This window comes from Orcinus orca, chromosome 10, assembly GCF_937001465.1.
Source record: "Orcinus orca chromosome 10, mOrcOrc1.1, whole genome shotgun sequence".
Lineage (NCBI taxonomy): Eukaryota > Metazoa > Chordata > Mammalia > Artiodactyla > Delphinidae > Orcinus > Orcinus orca.
Window position 1 is genome coordinate 68,086,200 of NC_064568.1, and position 16,947 is coordinate 68,103,146.

General features: G+C 49.0%; 2 protein-coding genes across 11 annotated transcripts in view; one reads left to right on the plus strand and one right to left on the minus strand.

Moving 5' to 3' along the window:
- The window catches only part of MAPK14 (mitogen-activated protein kinase 14), a 174,119-nt gene extending 171,043 nt beyond the window's left edge, over positions 1-3,076 (plus strand). For 6 of the 7 annotated variants that reach the window (XM_049715993.1, XM_033424157.2, XM_049715994.1 and 3 more), the window contains one exon: positions 257-2,617. In XM_049715993.1, the coding sequence (XP_049571950.1) occupies positions 257-324 (68 nt within the window). In that variant the 3' untranslated portion in view covers positions 325-2,617. Of the gene's footprint in view, positions 1-256 lie in introns of all 7 variants that reach the window. The other variant, XM_004267675.3, reaches the window with a different exon arrangement.
- On the minus strand, positions 2,511-16,938 carry LOC125965620 (caskin-1-like). Of its 4 annotated transcripts, none has more exons than XR_007479715.1 (2): positions 16,683-16,797; positions 2,511-3,751 (listed from the first exon to the last, which is right to left on the minus strand). XR_007479715.1 is itself a non-coding variant. In XM_049716000.1 (2 exons), exons 1-2 carry the CDS (start codon positions 16,936-16,938, stop codon positions 3,505-3,507), a joined length of 450 nt encoding a protein of 149 aa, XP_049571957.1. In that variant the 3' UTR covers positions 2,511-3,504. The 4 variants fall into 4 exon arrangements, 2 of the variants coding, with proteins under 2 accessions (XP_049571957.1, XP_049571958.1); XM_049716000.1 differs by having other exon boundaries at positions 2,511-3,698; positions 16,683-16,938; XR_007479716.1 differs by lacking the exon at positions 2,511-3,751 and adding an exon at positions 6,604-9,631 and having other exon boundaries at positions 16,683-16,783.
- Between the last annotated feature and the right edge of the window lie 9 nt (positions 16,939-16,947).

Below are 16,947 nucleotides of genomic sequence, written 5' to 3' on the forward strand. Positions count from 1 at the left end.
CAGAGCTTTAAAGAGGAGGCACTAGATGATGAAAGAAACAAGAAAAATGGTTCTTTTATATGTATCCTTGAACTTCTGTGTAATCACACGTTCCATTAGGATATTACACACAAGCAATGAGGCAATTATTTGAAGTAGCCCATCGCACCAGCGGCCTGAACAGGGAAGAAGGATCTTGAGCTTAGAAGTTAGGGTGCTTGCCAGCAAAGTGCATAGTCTAAACTCTCACGTCGTACTTTTCCTTCCCAATTTCTAGGCCTGACCTACGATGAAGTCATCAGCTTTGTGCCACCACCCCTTGACCAAGAAGAGATGGAGTCTTGAGTATCTGGTTTCTGTTCCGTTGATCCCACTTCACTGTGAGGGGAAGGCCTTTTCATGGGAACTCTCCAAATATCATTCAAGTGCCTCTTGTTGCAAAGATTTCCTCCATGGTGGAAGGGGTGTGTGTGTGTGTTATGTGTGTCTGACTTTGTGGAGGGTAAGAGATTATGAGCAAACTATCACAGTGACTTTACGTGGAGTGACAGATGCTCTGTGGCAGCCTCTGCTTGCTCTTGTTCGTGAGAGTCAGCTAGGCGGGCAAGAGCTGCCATCTTGTAGGGTTTGTTAAATGCAAAGTGAAAAATATTAAACATCCCAGACCCCAGTCATGCTTTTGCCATTTTGGCCTCTCCTGTGGCCCCACCTTGACGGTGGAGGTTAGACTTGACCACATCCCACAGTGGCATAGAGAGAAGGCTCACACCTTCTGGTTGCTTCACACCTGGAGCTGTCCCTCAGCGATGCATCAGCCAAAAAGGACCAACTGGCTTCTGTGCACTAGTCTGTGATGAACTTGCTTAGTGTGATTCTCAGAACTCAACAGCTGTACCTGAAACTATAAATATGTCTGTGCCTTAAAAGGAGAGAAGAAAGTGTAGTTGGTTAGGAGAGTGCAGCGGATGAAGTTCTGAGCCAGGCAAGTAGTCAGGTTGTTGGACGGCCACTTGTGAACCCGAAGTGGCCAGGGAGCCTTCAGAGGCACCATGTGTGAGCATGCGTATATGTGCTTCTCTCTTTTCCTCCCTCACGCCCACACCCCCACCCAGGTGTCGTTGCCATTTCTCTGCATACCCACCACCTTCAGTGCAGAGGTTTCTTAAGTACTGGCCCCAGTAGTCAGAAGCTGGTTCTTGCTCTCAGTGTACTTCCTGCGTGCTCTTTATTCCTAGCAGAGTGATGATGTGTTTTGCACGTCTTGCTATTTGAGCATGCACGGTTGCTCGTCCTGTTCTCTTCCGGAGGCCCTGGTGCCAGGCAAGTTTGCCAGTGAAGACCTTGTGGGTAGTTCAGAATCCACGTCACCTCAGCTGATGCTATGGGCAAGTGATGTCATCCTCTCTTCAGCCCCCAGTGCTATTTTGTGTTGAACACAAGTGATACTCCAGGTGCTTTTGATGTGAAAACTATGAAGAAATGGAACAGATGGATGTATAGCATTTCCATTCTTGCCATCTGGTTTTCAACAGACTATTTTGGGGGAGCTGTCAACCAGGAAAGATCAGGGCTTGTCCCAGGAATATCTCAGACTTTGGAGAACAAGTCATTCTCTTCACTCCCAATAACCAATGCTAAGAAATGCTGAAAATCAAAGTGAAAAATAAAAGCTCATGAGGCCAGAAACTCCTTTTGCTATCTTTGTCTAAATATGGTTATTTTTTTTAAAAAAGTAACGAGGTGTCTTTTCCACCCTTTGGAAAAGGGGCTTCTCGGCAGCTTAACATTGACTTCTTGGTCTTGGTTCGTGGAGAAATAAATTTTGTTTCAGAATTTTCTATATTGCAGGAATCCATTGAGAATATGATTCCTTTTGATGGGGAGAAAGGGCAAATTATTTTAATATTTTGTATTTTCAACTTTATAAAGATGAAATATCCTCAGGGGTGGAGAAGAGTTGTTTTCATAATTTTCTGAATTTCAGGCATCTTGTGCTACATAAGGGCCCATACATTTAAACCTTTTGTGAAAGAAGAAGGCGTAGAGCCACTTCCGGTGTTGGCTGTGTGACAGAATCTTGTATTGGGGCCAAGGTGTTTCCATTTCTCTGTCACAGTGCAGTGATACCTGCACTCCAGAGGGACAGGGTAGGACTCCCACGTGAACTGGAGCGAGAAGGAAGGAGGCAGCTGATGGTGATCACACCTCACCCGGGATTCGCCCCCTCTTTAAAGGAAAATGAACGCAGAGGCCTCATCTCCTTTATATGCAGTTCAAATCCTCGTGATCCACAGCAGGATGAATTTTATCAGCCATGTTTTGTTGTAAATGCTAGTGTGATTTCCTACAGAAATACTGCTCTGAATATTTTTTTCATAAAGGTCTTTGCACATGAGACCATATACGTGTTAAGAGGCTGAACGCGCCAGGAGCCTGGACTCAGCTGGAGCCTGTGGAAGAGCTCCTTGGTCTCTGAGCATAATGCTCCCATCTCCTGACTTCTCTGAACAGAAAACGAAAGAGAGAATGAGGGAAAATTCTATTTTATTTGTACTCATGAACTTGGCTGTATTCATTTATGCCATATAGGATGTCATACAATACCACTGGTTAAAATAAAGCCTATTTTTCAAATTTAGTGAGTTTCTCAAATTTATTATATTTTTTCTCTTGATTTTATTTAATACACAATATAGCATTCTATCAATTGTCTTGCAACTGTGGCCTGGCATATGTTTCTGACAGACCTTAATATTACTCCTAAAATGTAGAAAACATTTATAGAGCTCCTTGCTTGTACATTTTATGGTTAAGCAGGTCAGAGTCTTTGATGTGGATGGCCAAAGCAAAGAGCAAATAAACAAGGTATAACACTACAGGCTACACTTGGGTGTCAGAGTGGCCTAGGACAGGGGTCAGCATACTATGGCCCGGGGACCAAATCCAGTCTCCCACCTGTTTGTGTAGCCCACTAAAAGGGGTTTTTAGCTTTTTAAATGCTTGAAGTCAAAAGAAGAACAGTATTTTTGTAGCATGTGAAAAATAATGTAAAACTCAAATTTCAGTGCCCATAAATAAATGTTGAATCGGAACACAACCACACGTTGTTTATGTATCGTCTGTGACTGCTTTTGTGCTACAACAGAGTTGAATAGTTACGACAGAGACCATATGGCCTACAGTCTGAACTATTTACTCTCTGACCCTTTACAGAAAAAGTTTGCCGACCCCTGGCCTAGGATTTCAGATTCCTCATCTGAAACATGAAGTTTGTTTAAATATGCTTGAGTTCTTTTCAGCTTTGACATTCCAAGACTATCTGTAGAAAGTTATGCTTTTATTTTAAAATTGTAGGCAGAAGGTTGTATGTGTACATTGTTTATAGACTTTTGAGCAAATGTATTTGATGACTCGTCATATGGCCCTTGACAACAATATTCTTCAAAACTACTGGATTGCATCACAAGATTAGAGTCACGAGGTCTCACAGCTGTTCTCAGGGCCTGTGCTGGTGTGCTTCCTTCCTCAGTGGCCCCGGAATGCCGACTGACAGGGGTCCCAGGGTGGGTTGTGAGGCCTAGCCTGTGAGGATGTTGAGACTGTGCAGCTGGGGGTTTTGTCCTGTGCTGTCTGGTCCCTGGCTGGCAGCTGGGAATGATGGCAGGGATAGAAGGCAAACCAAGCACAGGCTCTTGTCTTCATTCTGTCCTCAGTGACTTCTTAAGGAGGTAAGAGAAAAGAGACCCAGTTGTGACATGTGATACATCAGCCCCTGTAAGGATCAGACAATGGTAGGAAACATTTTGCCTTCCCATACCAGAATCGGCACCGTGACACAACCTTCCTCCCAGGCTGCTGAGAGCAAAGGGCCTGTTTAGCTCAGGGAAAGGGTTGACACCAGAAAAAGCTCACCTAAAAGTGAATCCACTTAAAATGGGGACCAGAATTTCATTGTATATGGTGGGGATTCGGGGAGAGAGGAAGTCTAATGGGGACTTTCATCATGAAAACCGAATGAAATTATAAAAGCTTGTAATTTAAAAAAATTCTTATAAAAGAAAGAATCAAGTGTTTGTTTTTCGAGTGAAGCCATGTTTAGTATCCTACATATTTCCACCTGATTTTTACAGCATAATCATAGAGGGAATTTTTTCAAAACTATTTGAGATCTGGGACTTCCCTGGCGGTCCAGTGGTTAAAAGTCCGAGCGCCCACTGTAGGGGGCACAGGTTCGATCACTGGTCGGGGAACTAAGATTCCACATGCCACTCAGTGGCAAAAAAAAAAAAAAAAAATTGAGATCTTCCTGTTTTCCTGTGGACCTCAATCTCTTGATATTCACATTGTCCTTTTTTATAAGTGATCACCTTGGTGATCACCTTATCACCTCTCCCTTTATTGTCATCCTCTGAGTCTGCCAGATCCACATTTTTCAGTGGCTTTGCTTGAGATTTGAGCAGTTTTCTAGCATTATTTGTCAAGTTCATCAAATCCACTCTTTTGCAAGATTTGCAGTTATTGCAATTAATCTGCATTATATTTGTGTCATTTGTCATATTGCTTACCATATAATCAATTGGAGACTGAGAAGACTAGAACGGGTAGGATAGGCACTTGGCGCCTTATCTCGTGCAGCACACGCTGGGCCTCACCCAGGTCCCAGCCCCCCTCCACTGCTTCCTTATCATCTGGTATAGAAACACACCTCCACCCTCCGGAGAGAAGCAGGCCAACGAAGGGCTACAGCAGCTACCTTCTTCCCTCCCTCAGCCTCTCTTCAGCGCCTCTCTCCGTAGCTTCATGTCACTTCCTCTCCTTCTCTGTGGCACTGCTCTAAATGCACACTGCTTTCTCTGTCTCCTGGTTCTTGTGCGTGATATTCCCTCTGCCTAGGACCCCCTGCCTTCTCCTGCCTCACTCCTCTGGGCCAACTTTCCCTGTCACTCCCTCTAAATCTTCCCTGAGCATCCCCAAGCTTGCATTAGGTGTGGCTTCTGTGTGCTTTTTTTTTTTGGTACTCATCTACATTGATCAGTGGTAGCACTTGTCACATTGCTTTGTCATTGCCTGGTGTCTGTATCACTTGCTCAAGAGAAAAAACATGAAGCTTAAGGACACAGACTCTGGAACCAGTCTGCCTGAGTTCAAATCCCAGCCTCTCCATCTCCTATTGGTATAATCTTGGGCAAATTATTTTTCTCTCTGAACTTATCTCACAGGTTCACAGTCCTCGTTGTGAAGATTAAATGAGTCAAGATATGTAAAGCCCTTGGCATACAGTAAGTGCTCAATAAAAGTTAGCTCAGGGCTGTATGTCCTTGAGGGCACAAACTCTCTTGTGCACTACAGTGTCCCCATCACCTAGCATGGTACCTGACACACAGTAGGCATCTCATCTTTATTGACTGAGTCAGTGAATAACTCATCTTTTAATCACTTGCAAATCATCTTGTCCTGTTTCCTGTTTTTACAATCCACAGTCTGCAGTAGCAAAGAACATCCAAAGAAAGAAACCAAATATGTAAAGATTATCTGCCCTAAGAAACCTTGCCATGTGCAAGTTCCCAGTTTAAGAAGAGACAAGTGTTAGAATTAGTTTCTGATTCTCTTGGCTGCATCTTGCCGTGTAATTCAAGTTGGATGCACAGCAATTTAATGAATTGGAACAAGAATCAAAAGATTATTGAAGATGGCTAAGGGCCATGATCTAGATAATTTGTTTCCCCATCCATCTGCCACTTTAAAGTGAAAATATCAGGGAAAAAGAAGGGGAATTGGAAGTCATTAGGGTACCTTGCACCCTCATTCAGCCATTCCACAAAGAGCTATTGGGTAACTTTGATGTGTCAGGCATGAGAACATGGGGGAAAAAATAAAGGTTAGATTCCTGCCCTCCTGCAGCTGACGTTCCAATGGGGGAACAGTCGTAAACAATGACTGTACCATTTCCCTGGCACCATAGAACAGAACCTCTGGGCGTCTTTTGCTGGTGGCCATTTCTGGGCCAGATGCACCTTTGATTTCACCTCCATGGCACTCAGCAGACAGGGAGTGGGATTTTCTACTGGGAGTCCTGGGCCTGTGTGTCCTCCTGGGTGTTACCGTGACCTGATCAGCTGGCTCCACTTGCAGGGCAGCCGACGCAGCCGTCTGTTGCCGGTTGTGAGGTGACGTCATTGTCTGTGCCAGTGCACGAAGGCCCATTTCAGCCCCACCATTGCTCAGGCGTGACCCAACTCGAAGCCACAGCTCTGCCTGGTGACAGAGGCATTGCCTATCTGATAATAGCTGCTGACAAAGTGTTTGTGGTAGGGAGTATCCCCATCTGGAAGCTGTTCTCTCCCCTGACAAATCCTACCCTGCTCCACACCCCACCCAGCCTCTCCCCAGCCTCCATGGGAGTCAGGTAGCCACTCCACGTGTTTCCGTAACTTGCACCAAGCTGACTAGTGTCAAAGCACCTACCACTGTACTTTTTCTAACTACATATTATTCTTTCACGACACACGTAAAACATGTTTATTGCTGAAAATTTTTGAATGTAGCTAGGTAACCTCTGTTACCTCACTACCGGGAAATAAGAGCTGTTGGCAGGTTGGTGTAACTCCTAAAAAATTTCCTAAATCTGTAAAGATATATAACTTTTATAAACACAGATGCATATAATTCAGTCATCTGCGTCAATAAATGGTGTTGAAACAACTGGACACCTCCTCCCTTCCTCCCTTTAGCTACAATCACTTGCAGGCAAATCAAAGATTTAAATGGAGAAAGGCGTTTGAAGCATGTCACAAAGCCCAGAAGCCACAAGAGGAAGGCTCGTGATCTTGACGACACAAAAACTGTAAAACTTTCATACGCTGGAAGCAGTTTGGCAGGATTTAGTAAAAGTGGAAGCTACACATCCCTATGACCCTGTGTTTTACTTCTAGGTAATTATTCTAGAAAAACTTTCCCATATGGGCTCAAGGAAATGAGTATGGGGACTTTTCACTCAGCATTATCTGTAATAGCAGAGAAAAAAAAAAAGCCTGGAACAATCTTCAAAGTCCATCAATAGGAGAATAGGAAAGGGAATTCCCTAGTGGTCCAGTGGTTTGGACTCCGTGCTTCCACTGCAGGGGGCATGGGTTCGATTCCTGGTTGGGGAACCACGATCCTGCGAGCCCCACGGCATGGCCAAAAAACAGAATAGAAAAATAAATTGTAGTGCATTCATGTGACGAAAGAGTACACAGCAGTGAGAACAAATGAACTAGCGTGACTTTGCCTTCTGCTCTCCCCTGCTACCCGACCCCACCCCAGATTTCGTCTGTGTCCCAGGAACAACTGGCAATGTCTGGAGACATTTCTGTTGGTCACAGCTGGGGAGTGGAGGGTGAGCTACGGGCATCTAGTGGGCAGAGGCCAGGGACGCTGCTCTGATGCACAGGGCAGCCCCTCACCCCCGCCACACAAAGAATTATTGGGCCCCAAATGTAAATGTCACTGGTGCCAAGGCTGAGAAGTCTAAGCTAGATTAAATCAACATGGGTGGATCTCGCCAACAATCTTGAGTGAAAAAGGAAATTGCAGAATTATCTAGCTTGATATTTTTATAGATACATGCATATATAGCACAAGTAAAAAGCACATATGGGAACGATGTGCACCAGCTTTCCAAATCTGGAACAATCCATCCAGGCATTTTTTTTCTTTATTCTTTTCTCACAATGCTGGAAACGTCTCTTTATTGATACAAGATAAACAATACAGTAATAGTGTGTGACCCCTTGCCAGCTTTATGTAGACTAAATCCATCCATAATGGAATTATCAGGAAAAATGAGGTGCACATTTTCACCCTTTTAAGAGCAAATGGCCAACCAGTTCTAACGCTGGTACCAATTTACGCTCCTACCTGCAGGTGACAGTGTGTTGTCATTCCCTTTTTTGCTCTGCCTCCCTCACTAGGGTATGAGCTTCCTGAGGACAGGATACATGACATCCATCCACGTCTCCTCCATGTCTTGATAGGTGCTCATTGGTGGAATGGATTAAGGCTTTACAACACATTGCTGAGTATGTACAGAGAACAGAGAAAACTAAGACACTCATACCCTCAAGAAACTTACAGTTTAGTTTTGTTTGAAAGTTAACTGACAGTTCAAGTCTAGGCCTGCTGAGCCATGATCCTACAGGAGTCAGAGGAGGGAGAGCGCCCGTGGGCAGGAGCAGCCTGGCAAAGCCAGCCCCAGGAGGTGCTACTGAGCCAGGTCTTGAGGCATGAGGGTCAGCCCCATCTTGGGCAAAGCAGAGAAATGGCATTCCAGGCGGACAACAGCTCAAGCCAAGGTGTGGTGACAGAGGTGGGTAAGGCATGTTTGTGAGATACTTAGAATAGAGGTTGTTTGTGCACAGATGCCGTGGAGGATCTGATTAGCAAGGCAGGGCCCAGATGAGGGCAATCCTTGTCCAGCAGTCTAAGAAGTTTAAACTTTATCCCAAAGGCAATTGGGAGCTAACAGGGTAGGGAGTGACGAGGAGGCAATGCTGCTCTAACCAGGAAGATTAGTCACAGCTGGCTCGCCTGTCACACCTGCTCAGCCTGGCTCTCAAGCCGCCCAACTGGTGCACCCTCTCCAGGTGACCAGAGCTGGAGCCCCAGCCCCCTGCATGTTAGGAAGGGCAGCCTCAGGGAAGTGTGAGGGAGGGGAGGCCTGACAGGGCCTGTGAGGCAGGGCCAGGGGGTCCAGCTGGTGGTTTGTACCTGAGGAGTCCCTTACTCGTCCCTGTTGCCACACCTTTGCTTGGGCTGACAGGGGTGCACTGGAGCTGCTCATGGTGGTTCTTGGGGGCTGATTTTATGTACCTCTTCTCAATTCTGTGTTCACTGATGTCAGGTTGGTAGCGTGAACTTGGCCATGGTGGGGGTATTTATACCACAGAGATCGACAAACACTAGGCATCCCCCAGCGCTGGTTGTCCCACATACCACTGGCTGTTTCCTTCTGAAAGTCACGGGGATTCAGTTATTAGATTTGAAGAATGGCAGGAAAGGAGTTTTTTTTGGCCACACTGCACAGCAGGCAGGATCTTAGTTCCCCGACCAGGGATTGAACCTGTGACCCCTGCAGTGGAAGTGCGAACTCCTAACCACTGGACCGCCAGGGAACTCCCGGGAGATTCTTGTTTAGGGAAGCCAAATGGAGCCTTTAGGAAAATGAGTGTCTGCCAAATAATGGAGGCACCATCAGGAGAATAAATTCAGATTCCAAACAGGTAAAGGCTGGCCCTTCACAGGCACCATCCAGTGCAGCTGAGCATAGTGGTTACCAGCACTGACTCTGCGGCGAGACTCCTGGGCTTGAATCCTGGCTCTGCTATTTATTTACTAGCTGTGTGACCTTGAGAAAGTCACATCACCTCTCTGTGCCTCATGTTTGTCGTCTGTAAAATGAAGGGTATTTTGTGGGTTTTTTTGCGGTACGCGGGCCTGTCACTGCTGTGGCCTCTCCTGTTGCGGAGCACAGCCTCCGGACGCGCAGGCTCAGCGGCCATGGCTCACGGGCCCAGCCGCTCTGCGGCACGTGGGATCCTCCCGGACCGGGGCACGAACCTGTGTCCCCTGCATCGGCAGGCGGACCCTCAACCACTGCGCCACCAGGGAAGCCCTGTCGTATGTAAAATGAAGGGTATTATTAACCCATTTCATAGGGTTCTTGAGAGAAATGAGTTACATGTACATAAGCTCTTTGAGCCATTTTTGGCAAGTAATTAGTGCTCTGTCAATATTTGTTAGATACATAAAATAGAAAACTAAGTATTCAGAGAGGCACTGTGACTTACTTAAGGTCACACAGCAAGTTAGAGGCAGAGTTGGAATCATCCCTACTAGTCTTGTCTGGATTTCTTTGACCCTGACAAGTGTTGTGGGGATGATCCATGTGTCTCAGCGTTGGATTTTTACATAGAAAGGGTGGAGCAGGCAGACCCAGTGGCCTCTGCCCCAGAAGAGCAGGCTGTTGAGGTGTCCTCCGGGTACACAGCCTCCTCTTCCTGGGGCAGGTCACACAGGAGCCCAGGCAGCACAGCGACCCTATTACCGAAGTTCGTTCATAAGGTCATTCAAGCCAGGACTGCCCCCCAGGCATGAAGGTGAGTTCGGCCAACCTATCAGTTGCAAACAAATAAGACAGAGATGTATGATAATAACAGTAGCTCCTGTTTATAAAGCCCCTACTACGTACCCGCCATTCAGTCAGTCAATGTATGCCAGGCATAGCTCTAGGAACCTGGGATTCAGCAACAAACAAAATAGACAAAACGCCTACCCTCGTAGGCCTGACACATAGAAGGGTATATATAAAATAAATAAAGGCTTGAAGGAAACTGAGGCCGGGAAAGGCAGGTGGGGCATGGCTTGTGATGGGTCAGGGAGGACTAACTCTCAGAGGAGGTGACATATGGCAGTCCTGAAGGACAGAAGGGAGCACCACACACAAGGCCTGCAACCTTGCAATCCACAGTCTCATTAAATCCTCCTTGCCAGGTGGGTGTCGCTCTCCCATTGTACTGATGAGGAAGCTCAGAGACATGCACTCACTTGCTCAAGGTCACACAGCTCTATGTGTTGGCATGAGATTCAAACCCAGCTCTGCTTCCCAGTCCTTGGCTACTCTCCACTGGTTCAGAAGAGTACGAGCCCACCCAAGAGCGTGGATGTCACAAAGCCTGGGGGTGCGTGGTGGGGAGCAGCTGGGGTCATCGGGTCGGCAGGGTGTGTACAGGGGTCCTGGGGTGAGCAGGTCTGCGGTTCACTCGGGAACACCTCTTTGAAGAGGTGAGTTTAGAGCCGAACTTTAAAGACCAGGAAGGAAGGGCAATTCCAAAGGGTGGAGGGTCTGTCTTATCTAGAACCTCAGTGGGAGCAGTGAGGGCTGTAGACAGGGAAAGGCCTGCTTTGGAATCAAGTTTGGTGCAAATTCTTGGGGAGAGAAGAGGTTCCCAAGTTTGGGCTGTGCACCCTGGTTTTTAATTAAGAGCTTTTTACCACCACACAGAGGTCCAGCCTTGCACACACAGCATAACCTGCACGGGCCTTGCCTCAGGAAACAAGGAGAGAACAGTGAAAGCCAAATTTCCAGGACAGAAGGTGCCCAACTGACAGAGACCGCTCCCCAGATGCCTCACAGTAGACGGATGCCAAGCACCTTCCCCTACTGTTGCTCCCTCAGGTCCACCGTTTGGGTCCTCAAACCACATCCCCTCACTGCCTCTTGTACCCACAAGAGACACAAAAATCTTTGGTTCATTCCTTCTCTAAGTTTTTACTGAGCACCTACTGTGGGCCAGCATGGTGCTGGGGGCTCAGCAGTGACCAAGACACTGTCCTTGCCCTCATGGAGCCATTTTTCCATTTGTGGAGACGGACACCTCACAGAGGACAATGCAGATTAATTAAAAGTGTGGTGAATGCTACAAAGGACAATGCAGAGATCAGAGGGAGCGGAGGCCTCGACATTGCTGGAATATTCCACCAGACGGACCCCAGGCCATGTCTTCACAGGACTGGGTCAAGGACAGGAGGGCCCGTCCAGTAGGCTGGGTGAAGGGAGGTGGCTCTTGGGTGGAGGAGAGGGGGTGTGAAGGACAGCGCGGTGTACGGTGTGAAGAGGGGAGGTGTGCTTTCTGGGAGCTGCCCCTCTAGCAGCGCTGTCCCTACCCCCATCCTCCACCAGGGGGTGCTAGCGCTGAGGCAGGGAGAGAGGACCAGGTCAAGGCAAGGGGTGGGGAGGCTGAGAGAACAGCTCTGAAATGGAGGGGCGCCTGTGAGCAGGGCATGGCTGATGTTCTGTTCTTGGGATGGATGTTCTGTTCTGGCCCTGAGTCCCTAGAAGGGGAAGAGGTACTGCGGGAAGATGGCCCAGTAAGCCAGAGGCCAGTAAGCTGCCCCAGGTGTACTGAGCTGGAGGACTTACCAGAGACTTTTGGAGTGGGGGGGAGGGCATAGGAGGAATGAGGCTGGAGGGCAGGTCCGATGTGGGAACAGAGCGGAAACGTTTGGAAGGCAGCCACCTGCTCCCCCCGCAGAGATCTGCCTGGCTCGCTCCCTTGTTCATTCAGGTGCTGCTCCAATGTCACCTCTTCATACAGACCTTCTCTGCCTCTCCCCCTCCTCCCACATCTAAAATCAGTACTCACAGCCCTTCTTTATATCCTTAGTTGGCAATATTTTCTTCACAGCACTTACTGTTACCTGGCATTACATTTGACTGAGCCATATAAAATTGTCAAATATCAGGGCTTCCCTGGTGGCGCAGTGGTTGAGAGTCCCCCTGCCGATGCAGAGGACGCGGGTTCTTGCCCCGGTCTGGGAGGATCCCACATGCCACGGAGCGGCTGGGCCCGTGAGCCATGGCCGCTGAGCCTGCGCGTCCGGAGCCTGTGCTCCGCGATGGGAGGGGCCGCAACAGTGAGAGGCCCGCGTACCGCAAAAAAAAAAAAAAAAATTGTCAAATATCAGCAATGTCATATGGTTCAACCCAATACTGTATATTTGTTCACTGGTCTTTCATCTGCCTCCCCCACCAGAATGTCAGGTCCACCCGGTAGGGATTATTATCTGTTGCATTGCTTTTTTTTTTTTTTTTGGCCACGCTGTGTGGCACGTGGAATCTTAGTTCCCCGCCCAGGGATCGAACCTCGGCCCCCTTCAGTGGAAGCGCAGAGCCCTAACCACTGGACCGCCAGGCAAGTCCTATCTGTTGCATTTCTGCTACATCCTCAGCACCTAGATCAGTCCCTGGCACACAGTAAATGTTGAATGAATGGGTGTATGAATCCTTGGGCTGGGTGTTTGGCAAAAAAACTTGATAAAGGAGTTGGACGTGAGTTGGAGCTGACTAGGGAGTTGCTTCTGCAGCTGGGACTGAACAGCAAAAGGGCAGAGCAGCCGGGTACCTGGGCCAGGGAGGCAAAGCTGGACAGCACTGGGGAAGGAGCATCTGGCGAGCACCTACTATGTGCCAGGCACTGAATTAGACACTTCTGTCATCTCTTTTAGTCCTCGTGACAGCCCCATGAGATGGGTATTGTCACTTACTCTCCCATTATACAGATGAGGAAACTAAGGTTTAGCGAGGCTAACTAATTTGTCTGAGGCTCACTAGCTAACTTAACAAGCCACAGAGTAGCCCCCACGTGCAGGGGGCCTTCCCTCTGCATCTCCTCACCTCCTTGCAATTTTGATTGTTTCGTGGAGTTTCAAAAGCCCCTAAGGAGCATGGGACCCTCTCAGATTTGGGGCCAGAGCTCTCAGGCTGCCTTGCTGTTTCACGCTTGCGAGACCCCAGGTAGGTCATAATTTCTCTTTTTGTAGAGGCTTCATGGCCAACCATGGTGAGAATTTGAGTAGCTGGCCCTGCTGTTTGGGACCACGAGGACTGTAGTGTTGGAGGAGCTGCCATATTTCTGAGTCAAGATGCAGTCTGGGAGGCCAGGATGGGCACCCAACCTCATAATCATGTGGGGCTTTTGTCTCAGTTTCTAAGACGTCAGTCCGCAACCCCAAAACCATGTCCCTGCCCTCCAGAGGCTCACAGCCTCGCTAGGAAGACAGCACCACAAGAACAGGCACTTGCTGGGCACCAGGCAGCCTGACTGGTGGTTAGGCGTATAGACTCTGGAGCAGGACACCAGGTTTGAAGACCACGTCCACCACCTTCTTGGTCATGCGTGGCTTTGGGCAAATTACTTAATGCCTCTGGGCCTCAGTTTCTCCATCTGTACTAGGGAAATAATGGTATCCTGACACCTGGGAGCTGCCCAGTCCCATCAGCCAGGCCCTGGCATTGCTCGGAGCTGGCCTAGCACAGCTCATCTTGATGTGCTCCCGTTGAATGCAGACAAGGCCATCTGTGACCACAATGGATCAAGACAAAAGCAAGACACTCTATAATCACAGAGAAAACACGAGTATTGTCCAAACCACAAACGTGACCAAACACCCCCATCTAGCTACCCTGAGTGAAGGTTGCTGCTTTACCAGTTACGGCTCTCTCCTCATTCTAGTTGGCCGTCCTTCCAGATAAGATTTCTTAAGACACCTAATCACGGAATCACCTCCACTTCCTGATGGCAACTCATCTGGACCAAAGTCCGGCTTCCTTATACCCTCTACCAAATTACCTAACGCAAGCCCAAACCTTACAATAAGTCCTTTCCAACACCCTCTTACTGAGACACAGACCCCGCTCCCCCGCCCCCGGTTCCCACGTGCATGTTCCCGCCTCAATGCAGTGAGTGACAAGCCCAGCTTGTTCACCCACAGGTGTGTTTCTGGGTATCTTTGGCTAGAGGCATTGACAGTCCCTACCTCATCGGGTTGTTGTTTTACTGCACTTGGAATGAAGCATTCCCAGGACCCTTTAAATATACTTATCATGTTTTAATATCATTTCCATTTTACAAGGAGGACACTGAAACTCAGAGAGGGGAAGGAACTTTGCCCAAGGTCACATAGCTGGTAGTGCAGAGGCAGGATGGAAACGCAGGTCTCCATTCCAAAGTTGGTTTCCTCACCCCCCGCCTCGACGTTGACAGGGCAAAAACCGACCACGCTGGGCCGGTGTCTGGGAGGAGGAGAGCAGAGGGGCCTCGGAGCTCAAAGAGAAGAGAGCACCGGGACTGTGGGAGGGGACACCCAGGAGGTCCTCAGTGACCCCTCCTCTTCCTCTCCCATTCATGACTTCCCAGACAGGATCGCCCAAGGCCATCTCTCCAAGGCTGCGGAGGCCCGAGGTGGGGGTCAGTGTCAGCAGAGTCTGAGGCCTGAGTCACTTCCTGACCATTGCTTAAGAGGCATTCAGAGCCACAACCTGAGTGGCCAGCTCATGCCCTTGCAGGATTGCACCCACTTGGGCAATGAGCGCTTCCCTGGTATTCCTTACCTTTCTGGGCTCACCTCTGCCACACTCAGGTTTTCGAGACACACAGCACAGAGGCTCAAGGCCCATCCCTACCCTGGAGAACTGGATCCTCAATCCAGAAGGAAACCTGAGTCTCCCGGACGACTCTCTCTTGCCTGTGTCCAGCCCTAGACTCTGCCTTCCAGAATCCTGCCCCAACTTCAGAATCAGAGTGCCTTCCACTGGCGCCACCGACCCCCAAGACCCAAAACTCCTGCAGCCCTCCCAGGCTCGTAGCCCCTCACCTTCTCCTCCTATAGTGTCTCAGGGCTGGAGTAGGGGGTGGGGCAGGGGAGAGGGTGGGGAGTATGTCAGATTTCTAGGGCAGGATGTATGAGGGAGACATGGTTTGATCAGTAGACATGTCCTTATGATGGGTGAGGTAGATGATTTGAAACACAAGCCGTCTCCTTTAAGAAGCAATGCCTCTCAACCCAGAGACAATGCATAGCCTTGGAGTCTCAAACCAGATGGTCTTAGCTTCTTCAACCCTGCTCTGTCCCTTACCAGCTGTGTGACCTTGGGCGAGCTACTTAACCTTTCTGTACCTCAGGTTCCTCATCTCTAAAACGAGGATAATACTACAACTGACTCATAGGACTCTTACCGGGATTAAGGGAGGTGTGTGTGTAAAACACTTAGAATAATGACTGGTACGTGGCAAACCATTAAATAAATATTTTTTCACTTTTAATGGACTGACTCTTCCATTCATTCTCCATATAGTTTTACTCATCCTACTGTGTGCCAGATATGCATAAGACAGATTCCCCGTCTGCAATGCCTGTTGGGCATTTCTGTGGGATCCCTGCATCTCCCTCCCCCAAACCCCCAATCGTCTGGGCTGTGCCCGACGCTGCAGGACTGCATGGGAGGGGCTGTGGCATAGGGTTTGGGTTCAGAAGACTCTCTAAGGGAGGACCCCCAGCTTTCTGCAGGCCACGAGCAAGTTCCTTTCCTTCTTCTCTACTGTTGACAAAGTGAAGCAAGTGGTCCCCATCCCTTCCACAATCCCCTTCCCAGGCCAGGCATCTGGACCCCTTATAGCCATTCTCCACACCTGACCCTGTTCCTGGGCATTCTCGGTAATTTAATTTGAGCACGGAATCTTCTCCAGGATGCACAAGCCACCAGACACAGGTGGCAGAAGGCCTTGGCTTGTCATTGCCCTCATGAGGCATTAGGAAACCAGCAAAAACTACATTCAAAACTGGAAATTTGAACCTAGACTGGATAGTTGTTATTACAGGATTACTATTATTAATTTTAGGTGTAAAAATGTGACTAGGAGTTGATGTAGTTGTTGAAGCTGTGGGACTGGGGCCATGCAGGGTCATTAGAACCTCCCTATCAAAGTGTGGTCCAGAGATCTTCGGAGCCTAGGAGCTAGTTAGAAATGCAGAATCGACTCCACCCCAGATCTACTGAATCAGAATCTGTATTTAATAAAATATAATTCCCAGGGGATTCGTGTGCACATTCAAATGTGAGAAGCACTGAGCTAGTCTGTCTACTTTTGTATACGTTTGAAACTTTCCATAATCAAAAGACGTGGGGTTTTGTTTTGCTTTGTTTTTTCCCAAAATTGTCTTCAGAATCTCCGGGGAGATCCTCCTACAGAGTCCCGCGCTGGAGGAATCTGGGAGGCTGTATCTTCCCGCCGTCCGCCATCCGTGGGAGCCCCTCGGGTCTATCGGGCCCCCAGCCCCACCCCAGCACACGACGGGACGCACCCTTTCCCTGCAGGGCAGCTCACCTGCCGCTTCTAGCTGGTCTGTGGTCCGGGCGCCAAACTCCGGGGCTGGCGGAAATCGGGCTCCCCAGGTTGCCGTCTGGCAGGCCTGGGCGTGGCTGCGGGGCGCACCTGGGCGAGCCGGCAAGTGGGACGCGGGGCCGGCCGGGGCCCCCGCCCTCGCACAGGGTGGGGAGGAGCGGGCGGCGCGGGGCGGGCACCGCGGGGACCGCGGGCGGGGGCGGGTGCTGGGAGCCTGGCGGGCCGCGAACGTACCCATCGCGCTGGG

What these genes read in the sequence shown, in the direction of transcription:
- LOC125965620 (XM_049716000.1), bottom strand. Translation starts at nt 16,938, where the DNA reads ATGGGTACGTTCGCGGCCCGCCAGGCTCCCAGCACCCGCCCCCGCCCG. An exon ending in AGACCAGCTAGAAGCGGCAG is followed by an intron (nt 3,699 to 16,682) that starts GTGAGCTGCCCT and finishes TACCTCCTTAAG; the next exon opens with AAGTCACTGAGGACAGAATG.